Below are 11,729 nucleotides of genomic sequence, written 5' to 3'. Positions count from 1 at the left end.
CCCGCCCGGCGCCCCCGGGGTCCCCGCGCCGCGGCCCCGGCCCTGCTCCCGCCTGCCCCCCCCCCGGGCTCCCCGCCCCCCAGCCCCGCCCCCCCGCTCCCCCCGGCCCCCCCCGCCCGGCGCCCCCGGGCTCCCCGCGCCGCGGACCCGGCCCTGCCCCCCCAGCCCCCCCCCCGGGCTCCCCCGGGCTCCCGGCGCCGCGGCCCCGGCCCTGCCCCCCCGCCCCCCCCGCGGGCCCGCTGCACTGTGGGTAAGTGGCGGCGGCGGCCGCACTCCGGAGCCCGCGGCGGCGGCGGCGGCGGAGCCGGGCTGCGCGCGCTGAAGATGGCTGAGAAGCAGAAGCACGACGGGCGGGTGAAGATCGGACACTACGTGCTGGGGGACACACTGGGCGTCGGCACCTTCGGCAAAGTGAAGAGTGAGTACGCGCCCGAGGCGCCGTCCGCCTCGCGGGAGCGCGGGCCGAGCTGCGGGCCCCCGAGCCCCGGGCCTGGCGGCAGGTGGGGCGGCCCGGGCCGCGCGGAGCTGGGGGCCCGGGCGGGCGGCGGGCAGCGGGCAGCGCTGGGCTCCGCGTGGCCCCGCAGCGGCGGCCGGAGGCGCCCGGGTGGAGCGCCAGCGCCCAGCTGCCCGTCGGGTGTTGGGGAGCCGGGCGCTCCCGCCGCCCGGACCTCGGAGCCCTGCTCTCCGCACCTGGGCGAGTGTGCTGTTGGGTGAGGCGCCCTCGGCCCCGAGACCGTGCGGGTAGGGCTGGGGGGTGACATCCGTCCCCGACGATTTCCAGTTCCCATTGCGTGCCAGGTGCCCTGCTCGGTGCTGGACGTGTGATTTCATTTAATGCTGACAGCAACTTGATGAAGGTGGCATCCTCACCTCGAAGGTGAGACGACGGGGGCCCCTAGAGGTTTAGGACAGTGCCCAAGGTCACACCGAAATTGGCAGAACCAGGATGAAGTGTAAAATGTCTTCCAGTTCTGGCCAGGCTGCGGGTCCTTGCCATCCTGATTCCTTTTGCTCCAGGACTCTGGGGTGGTGCGGTGACCGTTTAGGGGATGTTTGGGGGCCGAGTGGTGGGTAGGTCTTCTGCTGGGCGTGGGAACCGCTGGAATGCAGCTGGGTCGGGTCGGCTTAATTACAACGGGAAGTCTGAAGGCTGGTTGGCGTGTGTACAGTGGTTCTAGGAAGGCTTCTGGGATGAGGGGAGAAAAAAGTTTCCTTGGTGTCGGGCCCTGCAAGGTGTGGGGCTGAGGAGGCCAGAACTGCTAACGCGGATTCTGCTAAGGTCTGTTTGGTTGATGATGAGAGACCATTTTGGATGTACAAAAACAGGCTGCTATCGGAATTTTTCCTCCATGCTAGTTAACTATTAAACTTTCCTTTTTTGTTGTTGTGTTAACAGGAGTCACATGAGATTTAATTAATTTGTCCTCTTTCCAGAACTAGAACCAGCTTATTAAAAATACTTTCTGTTTGATTGTTGCAAATCCAGAATTAGAAGTAGAATATTGGCTGTTTAACTCTTTTTGCTGTAGAAATGTTGGATAGGCAGTTTGGAGATTTTATTCTGACACCTCTATTTCCTTTAAAATTCATATTTTAATTTTAAATCTATTCAAGAGAAGAAACATATTGTTCATTCCTGTTGCCAGAATCAGCTCTTATTTCCTTACACATATCTAATACCCTTTTGTTTGTTCAGAAAATACCAGTTGAGCACCTCCAATGTGTTAGGCACTGCTGTAGAGAATAGGAATCCAGCAAAGAACAAATCCAGATTAAAATCCCTCCTTTTGTGGAGTTTATATTACTAGGGGAAGACAATAATCACAGTGTATATGTAAAATACATAGTATGTTTAGTGCTATTAAGAGAAATGAATCAGGGAAGGGAGGCTAGGGAGTTTTGTTTGGTTAGCAATTTTCAATAAGGTGTCAGGCAAGAACTCACAGACAAGGTGGAGTGTGTGTCCAGGCCTAAAAAGGTGGTAAAATTCTTTGAAGTCCCATGAGGGCTGTGAACTTTTGGGTTGTTTTGGAAAGACCTCATAGATAGAGTGGGTAGTGAGCATATGTTTTAAAATGAATATAGGAAGATCTAGGGATTGGATTGATGCCTGAAACATTACTTGTTATTAAATGGTATTGCTGAAGACTACTGTGTTTCAGCATGATGCAATTACTCAATCAAATGGTGCATTTGCTATCTGGACATGTATGTACACTCCCAAAGTTAGATAACACCCTATGTCCTAAATTATGTTAACATTTTTGTTTATTTCTTTAAATTCTTCAACTGTAACATGAATATAGACTAAAACACCCATCACATCAATTGGCCTATTGTCAAGGGACAACTTAAATCTCTTTTGTATATGTTACTCTTGAGCTGCTTCCAGGCACTGGCTTCTTAAAATGCAAACCAACAGAAGGTACTTTGATTTATGAGAAATCCTTTGCCTGGAGGACTCCTGTCCAGTGAGCAACCATTGGGGTGGGGGGGGGGTGGTGTCCTAACACTATGTTAGAACCTCTCTAAAGTTAGATTGTGGTTTTCCATCCACGATTCGAATTAGTACAATTGTTTGTTTAATACAAATTATAGAAGTTGCTACAATCTAAAGTTACTCATTTAATTCTTCAAGGGACAAGAAATAAAAGCACGTGCATTTTTAAAAACAACTTTGTTAGGTGTATTGTACATATTATAAAATTAACTCATTCCAAATGTACAATTCATTGATTTTTTAACTCGACCAAGTGGTGCAACCTTCATCATAGATCAATTTTCGAACATTTTTATCACCACAATAGGATCACTTGTGTCCATTTTCAGTTAATCCTCTTTCCTACCCTCAGCCCCAGAAAACTACTAATATGTTTTCTGTCGGTATAAATTTGCGTTCTCTGGACACTTCTTATAACTGGGATTATTCATTATGGAGTCTGTCATGTCTAGCTTCTTTATCAATGTTGTTGAGGTGCATGCATGACATAGCATGTGTTAGTAGCTTGTTCTTTTTTATTGCCGAATAATATTCCAATGTGTGGGTAGGCCACATTCTGTCTACACATTCACTAGTTGATGGACATTGTTTTCAGTTTTGGGTTCTTACAAATAATGCCACCACAGACTTAACTTCACATCTAAGTCTCTGTGTGGACGTATGTTTTTTTGTATCTTGGAGATATAACTAGGAATATTTATATCCCAGGCCATATCATAGTTTTATATTTAGCTTTTTGAGAAACTGCAAACTTTTCCAAAATGGTTGTACTTTTTTACAGTGCCACCCACAATGTATGAGGGTTCTCGTTTCACCGCATCTTCACCAGTGTTTGTTATTGTCTGTCTTATAGCCAGTTTAATGGATGTGAAATGGTATCTTATTGTGGCCTTAATTTGCATTTCCCTAGTGACTATTGATGTTGAACATCTTTTCATGTACTTATTAGCCATTTGTATATCTTCTTGGGTAAGATGTCTGTTCCTGTCATTTGCTTATTTTTTGATTCGGTTGTTTGCCACTCATAGGTTGAGTTATAAGAATTCTTTATAAGTTCTGTATACAAATCCCTTATCGGATATGTTTTGCAAATATTTTTTCCCAGTCTGTTGTTTGACTTTTCATTTTCTTAGTGGTGTCTTGAAGTATAAAAGTTTTGAATTTTTATGAGGTCTAATTTATTGATTTTTTTTGTTTCCTTTTATGGACCATGCTTTTGGTACTTAAAAAAACTTAAGAGGAGATCATTTCATTTTTATGGCTATAAAAACATGGAAATGGAAGAGTGAGGAGTATTTTACATGCTTTCTTTCTTAATTGTTATGCTTATCATAGATTTTGAAAGTGGCATAGTTTTCATTTAATAGCACTGGATTCAAGTTATTTTTGAAAGGTATATGGAAATTATTTGTTGGTAAGTAATTAGCCTTATTTAGAATGTTTAAATTGAATGTTCTCCATTATTCTGTTGTAAAATTAGTTATGGAAGCAAATTATGTGGGCTGACAGAGTTGAAAAGTAACACTTATTTAATTTGTTTTCTCTATATTGATTGTTTCGGTTCTTACTCTTTCCAGGATAGGGTGGAACTGCTCTTTAAGAGCTTTTGTAGTTAGACTTGTTCAGTTCTTATCTAAATTAGTAAAGGTGATAGAAATTCTAGAAGAATAGATCTGTTGTTTGTGTTATACAAAGCCTGGTTGAAGAAAAAATATATAATGTAATGTAAATTATTTATTTAAAAAGAATCCTACATTTTCAAGGCAAGGACTGCTAGATTTCTGTTTTGAAATAATTAATCTTTATCAGAATTATACACCAAGGAATACTTTATAAGCATTGTAACCTCTTTCTAGCCAGCAAAGGCTCATCAAGGAATTCCCTTCTCTATTTTTCATATACTTTCTTGAATGGCTCACAGAATTCGCTTTTAAGAATTTAAGTAAATGTTTTAATTCCCAACTTAATTTTTGAGATAACTGGAAAGATAAGCAAACAGAACTTGCACTGAAAATTTTTAACAAGCAATGTGTTACCTTTTTTGAAATGTAAATACATCTCAAATGATAAATTGAATTTTGGACAAATGCGTTGTCAGTTGGTGGACCTGAGAGTTGTGCCTGTGGCATTTTGGGCTCTTACTGTGATTATTTTTGACTCCCATGAACAAGACAACGGTTACTCTCTGGGCCATGTTTTCTTCTAGAAAGAATACTAAAACATGTAATCTGTTAGGGATTTTACAACTTTATCATTAAATGGATTGTTTTAAAAATTTAATTTCAAAAAGGATGTGTTTAATTATTTCTTCTGTTTTAATGGAAATTTGAATTACTGAAGACCAGAGCTGAAATGTAGAGCAAAGAAAAAGGAAATGTGTTTGTAACACTTTAGTGATAAAAGTTACAAATTGATTCAGTTTTTGTTATATTCTAAGTACTATATGTAGACTTGATTTTACTCATTCCCCAGGGTAATCCTGAGTTTGACATTATCTCCATTTTACAAATAAAGAAATTGAGAATGAGATACTTTAAGTTAAGTTGCCCTGAGTCACATTACTAGTAAGCTGCAGAATTAGCAGTCAAATTCAGGGTTCTCTGACTCCAAAGTCTGTGCTATATGGAATGTAAAGTCAAAATGCACAGCATGTTATCTTGTGAGTTTCAAACCTACAAGGATATAATTTTACGTGTCGGTAGATATTTATCAAGGACTGAGAAAAAGAGATTTAAATGTCTTTAATTTCACATTTAGAGAGAATAAAAGTTGTTTTGAAACTCCATATATATTCTTAACATTTAGGTTTTTATATTCCCAACTTTTATACCTCAATCCTTTCTATTTCTTATATGATGAATGTGCTGAATGCTAACAATTTTAACCCAAGTTTCTTAGAAATACTAGATACGTCAGGGTTTTTTTTCCTTACTGTGAAAGTAGCTTTGACTAAGATTACCAGTAACCTTTAGTAACCAGACTAAAGAGAACTTGTAAAAATGATTTGATGTCCTAGAAAGAACATTGATTTTTGAAAGGCATTAATTAGCTCTGGATTTTAATTCCATTGCATTACTAGTTACATGGCTTTGGGAAAACCATTCAATTTTTCTTAGCCTGTTTCCTCCTTTATAAAATGGCAATAACAACATTTGGCCTACCTACCTTCTAGAATTCTTATGAGGGTTAAATGGTTGAGGTACATGAAATGACTTTAAAAAAGATAAATTGCCATACAAATAGATTGCAAGGCTGTTGTAAATTCTGCACCCTGTGTTAATAAGTGATTGTTGGTGTTAATAAGTGATTGTTGTGTTTAGAAATGCCTTCATTTCTGATATCAACCTTGAGACAGTGATCTCAAAAAATCTGCCTGTATTTTTTTGGTTGCCTGCATTGAGGAAAGTTCTAAAAGACTATTTTTGCTGTATGATATTTAATTATTAATGTTTATATTAAAATGCAGTATCCTTTTTGGATAAGTCATGTAATTTGTTTTTTCACAAATATGGAAAATGGATAAAATAACAAAATGGAAGTAGTAGTGAAGGTTCATATAAATTACTAGCTGAACTGATTTTACTTTTGAAATAGTGCTAAATAACGAAGCTGTATTACTTCTCAAATACTAGATGATTAGTGTTTGAATCAAAATCAATTCAGTCATATCTTGTAAATAATTAGGTAAATGACATACTATTTAGTTTCTTTTGCTGACATATATCGTTTATATCATATCGACATAGGTAATTTTGTCCTTAATTTCTGAAAGGATTGTATTCATTTGTGTGATCAGTTGACTGACTCTCAAAAGATATTTCCCTGTAGGAAATAATGTTATAAACGTGAATAAGTTCAGGGTAAATTCACAAAGGCAGCATGGTATATAGGATAGAGAACATTGGATTTGGAGGACCTTTTGCTGTGTTGTAAAGCCAGCTGTGTGGCCTTAAGCCAAAATCACTTGATTTATAAAAAAGAGAATAATATTAGGTTGGTGTAAAAGTAATTGCAGGTTAAAAGGTTGAAAACAATTGCAAAAACCGCAGTTACTTTTGTACCAACTTAATACCATATGTTCCCTTATGCTGTTGTGAGAAGTCTATGAGAAAATGTAGAAGATACTCAAAAAGACTTAAGTCTTATGTACTATTATATACAAACCCATAATTAGCTGAACTCTGAGACAAATCTGTGACCCCGTTCTGAGACCAGAAATTTATTTGATGAGGGGGAAGAGTTCGTGATCTCCTGGTTTCTTTTTCCCAGGTCTTCTTTCATAGTTCACTTAAATATGTTCAGGGAACGAATTCTCTGGACTCTGCTCACTCATCACTCTCTCCTGTACATCACTTGCAGTGCATATATACAAGCACTAACATACATATTCCAGATCCTGTGGTAGTGGTCATAAAACTCTTCAAGGAAGGAGGCAAACATTGGGAAAGGAAGGAGAGTCTGAGCAGCTGGCAGTTTTTATGTATGGGTCATTTTTTAAGGCCGTGTCTCCTTCAAGTAGAATTGAAATAGTAAATAAAGTTTATTTTTTTAACCTATAGAAAATACAGACTGAGCTAAAAATGCCTTCCTACAAACTTGGACCTAACATATCTATGTAAATTAGAAAGGATTTTTGTAGTTTGAACATATACTGAGGTAATTACCTCAATTTTTCTTGGGTTTTTCCTCTTTCCCATGCTGACACAGCACTGCTTTATCTAGTTTTCTTTGTGCAAAAACATGAAAAATATTCACTTATGTCGTGGGAGATGTTAAAGCATTTGGTACTACTCCTTTGTAATGATAATACTGCCCCATCTATTCTTCTTAGATTCCTGTGGTTTCCTTGATGATACAACAATATTTTGAAGAGAAATTAGTGAATTTTTTTAAAGCCAAGCAGGTAATTTAATTCGATCTACTATGTTTCCCTGAAAATAAGACCAGATCTTATATTGATATTAATTTTTGCTCCAAAAGATGCATTAGGAGCCACTCCTGAAAAATCACGCTAGGGCTTATTTTCCGGTTAGGTCTTATTTTCGGGGAAACACGGTAGCAAATGATCTAATCTCAAATCCTTTAGGAGCTAATGAATAAGTGAGTAGCACAAGACCTCTACAATACTGGATGAGAGTGAATCTCCCTAGTATATTTATTAGGTACAAATATAAGAGAAAGCACCTTGAATCTGGTTGAATAGATTTTTACCTATTATTTAAATGATTGAAATGAATATGCAAAGCAATGTGTTTATTTTGAAATGTGGTGAACCATTTTATTTTTAGTTTGGTATTATTAAGGAAAGAATTTCAGGCAGCTCTTATCTCTGCTAATAATAGAAACCTTCTTCACCCCTTCAAGGGATCAGTATTCTTGCTTAAGTGGTGTCTTATGTTTAACAGTGTTTGCCTCTGATGCATTTTACTATATTTCTTTTGATGATGTCTTTGTTTTTAAAGTGTTAATATTTCTTTTTTAATTTGCCCTGAGATTTTTGAAACACCCATTATATGAGTCAAAATAATTTTCAGATCTTGCTATAATGTCTCTTATTTTGAATGCCCATGTATCAGTTTATTAAAATACTTTTTTTCAGAATTTTTTCTTAATATTATTTTATATATTTTATGTACTGTTAAAAACACCATGAGCAATATGTTCTCATTTAACATCTCTCCATTTCTGAATTACAAATTAGTTTTAAACTAGTTACCTAGCTATCACAACTGAAAATAATAGAATAAAAATTTTAAGTGTACCATTAAATTTTTATAAATTCTTACTTGATAAATACCATAAGTATTAATTAATTTATTAATTTTCTTTTTTTTTAATTAAAGTTTTTTGGGTGACAATTGTTAGCAAAGTTACATAGATTTCAGGTGTACAGTTCTGTAATACATCATCTATATTATATCACACTGTGCTTATTTCCTTAATGTTTTTGAGTATAATGTGGCAGTATATCATATTACATAATTGACTTCTGTTCTCCTAGACTTAATGAAATAATATATATATATATATATACATATATATTTAGCATTTACTGTGCTTAGTCATATTGAATTTTACGCAAATATTTTTACTAGTGTTGAAAATGTGGCGATGCTACTGTTACTGGAGAGTAGGCCCTTCTCGGCGCGGTGCCCAGGTTTTTGGTGTCTCAAGCAAAGAATTGAATGAGACACAGAAATACAGTGGTGAAAGAGCAGTTTATTAGAAGCGAAAGTATACTCCAAAGACATAGGAGCGGGCCCAAGCAACAGAGTGGCTCAAAAGACTCTGGCTGGCGAGGACTTGCAGTTTTTATTTCCTTCGCTTCTAGAATGGGCCACTCCTCTCTAGGTGTGGGACCATTTGATTGTCACCTGTGATTGACAGGAGGCTATTATCTCTTCTTTTTAGACTGCGCATGTTTCTTCCCAGAGTTGTCTGTTATAATGATATGAATGAACTTCTGGGCATATGTATACTATTACAACGATGGTATAATGAGGCCCAGCTGAAATGAAGGTCATAGTAGCCTTTACTGCACAGGTGTGAGTGGCAGGTCTAATCTAGTTGGGTATTTTGTATCCTTTAGCTTCTTCATAGTGGTTGATGGCTATAGTGGATAAGGGAAAAAGATTTGGGTGTGGAGGGGAGGTCTTCTGGGCAGTTGCTTTCCATAGGTTGTGTTGAACCATGCAGGAATGTTTGGAGACCCCATTCCTGTCTCTAACTGCCTGCCTCATTTTCCCTTGAGAGGCGTGATCCCCATAAATCTCTACGGGAAGTTGAGGGGCAGGAGGTCTCTTCTGTGTCTGCTTCCTGCTGGATGTGGCCATAGTCCCTACCTATTGGGGATTCTTGGAACTCTCGCCCTATCTGATCTTAGATGAGGGGAAGAGGTCTTGGGATCTGCCCAGAAGGCCATGTTGACCTCTTTGGATGGGACGTACTGGAAGTCTTTCTGGGGCATCATTTGTATCCCATTAGCCCCTAGATGAGGAGAGATAGATGTTGGTTAAAGAGTTAAAAGTGTAGGCCCAAGGAGCAGGACCCAAAACCATTGACGCAAGGTGGTTGTGTGATAGAAATTCTGTTCAGCTTTGGGGAGCCTGTGGCCTTTTCCTCTGGTTAATCCAGTCATTCAGGTGGCATTGGTCACCCAGGAGCTGGGCCTGGAATGGCCTGGAGGAGGGGGTCCGGGGACTTCCTATGATTCAGGCTAGGAGCAATCTTATGTTTAAGGTTAAAAAGCTAATTTGAAAGGGGATTAAGGGCAGGAACTAGGGAGCTAAGAAACTAGGGAAAAGGAGACCTAAAATTCCTATAGTGCAGGGGTGAGGGGTGGGGGTGGGGAGCTCTCCCATATCACTACAACAGATGATTTACTAAATTAAAACAGGGGGAAATATTCATCACAGAATTTACTTAAATGATTCTTTTCTGACATTTGAATTCTAACTCAAATATGATATATGATGAATCCACATTTTTCTCAGATTCATACCAGGTTCCCTTAGTGCTCTCCTAATTCAGTTAGATATCAGTTATACTGTATGCTATAAATTTGATTTCAAAAAGAAATTTGACTTTGTGTCTTATAGTAGCTCTGTGAATATGAGGAAATGTGCTCTGAATGGCTTATTGCTGAACAACTGTTCCCAAAGAAGTTAGGTGTCATCCTAAAGGGAAATCTCAGTCATTGATTCTATTTAAAAAATATAATAAGATTTCTTATTTAGGAAGGCACAAAGCTAGATGAGGTAATTAATAGAGAAAGCATAGAATCAGAATTTAAATCTATATTGACTGGATTGCTAGGTGAAAATCAAGAAGGTGAAATTTAATAGGGATAAGTGTCAAATCTAGCACTTAGGTTATAAACAAAAACAAAAAACAGGTGCATAAAAGAGTAGTATAATTAATAGTAGTTCCTAAGATGTTGAAGTTTTAGCTGACCACAAACAGGAAATTATATATTATGATTGCTTAAATCGTTGATGGAAAATAGCTGTGTAGAAGCCATATTAGTTGGTAGTTGTAGAGCTAGTATAGTCCTGCTGTACTTTGGATTAAGTTAAATTTTGAATATTGGGTTCAGTTCTTGGCACCACAATTTGGAAGAAATTTACCAAATTATATTTCATTCAGAGAATGACCATTATAAAAAGTATTCCATATGAGACATAGTAAAGGAAACATGATATGAAATATTTTTTATACTGTGAGAAGACATATTTTAAGCGCAATAGCTATTTTTAAACAGCTAAAGTACCATGATCTGGGGAAAAAAGTCACCATGTTCAATAATGCTTTGAAGGATAGAACTGTGACTATTGGATCAATGTTTTAAGGAGGCAAATTATAATGCAGAAAAATAAGGATCTTTCTATAAAGGAAATTGCCTCTGAGTGGTACAATTTGTACCACAAATCAGATTTCTGTCATTGACATATTTCCTTACATACTGAATGATAATCTTTCAAGATTGTTACCACAAAATTCCTAGTTTGAATGGAAGGTTGGCATAGATAATCTTTAAAGTTCTTTTTAACCTTAATATTCTGTTATTGTACATCTATTTTATTTGCTGTGATTGACTTCCATAGCTAGCTGTGACTTCTGATTTGTATCAAACCAACCTTCTAGTCAAGAACAATTAGAGAATCTGGAGAAATTTTAAAAATCTGTTTGAAGGCAGCCAGGGCTTGAGCAGTCAGTATTCCCATCAGAATAAAAATGCAGTGGAGTGAGCCTGCCATTTTGTTTGACTTTGAGTCATTTGCTAATTTGTAATAATGGTAAATGTAAGAGGCCAGAGAGAGCAGTGAGTAAAAGGCAGAAAAGCTAAGCAGAATTCAAGTCCTGAGGAGACAACAGTTGGAGTTCACATCTTATCAAGGAGCAGAGTCCGTGGTTAGCAGTTGGGTTTTTGGTTGCAACTCCCTGGAGATCGAAATTCTTCTTAGAATCAACTTAATCCTAGAGTATTAAGATGATCTTTCTCAGATCTTTAGGAGGCAGATAAGCAGATAGAAAATAAAATCAGCTGGAGCCTATACAGTTTTTCTCACAGTGTTCAACATTCCAGGAGACAAGGCCAAGACAACAGAAACAAACAGTGATACAGATGTTAAAGTAACTGATTAATATGTTCAAGATGAAGAATTTTAACAGAGACTCATAAAAATAAAAATATTCCACAACTGAAAAATACAATAGTTGAGTTAGAACT

At 38.3% G+C, this 11,729-nt stretch overlaps 1 protein-coding gene across 1 annotated transcript in view; it reads left to right on the top strand.

The window, feature by feature from the left end:
• The first annotated feature begins 244 nt into the window (after positions 1 to 244).
• PRKAA2 (protein kinase AMP-activated catalytic subunit alpha 2) overlaps positions 245 to 11,729 on the top strand; it is a 47,289-nt gene continuing 35,804 nt past the window's right edge. The window contains exon 1 of the mRNA XM_081057884.1: positions 245 to 418. Within this exon, the coding sequence (XP_080914010.1) occupies positions 325 to 418 (94 nt within the window). The 5' untranslated portion in view covers positions 245 to 324. The remainder of the gene's footprint in view (positions 419 to 11,729) is intronic.

This window comes from Rhinolophus hipposideros (assembly GCF_964194185.1).
Source record: "Rhinolophus hipposideros genome assembly, chromosome: 8".
Taxonomy (NCBI): domain Eukaryota; kingdom Metazoa; phylum Chordata; class Mammalia; order Chiroptera; family Rhinolophidae; genus Rhinolophus; species Rhinolophus hipposideros.
Note: the sequence above shows the minus strand (reverse complement) of the source record. Positions and strands in the feature narration are given on the sequence as shown.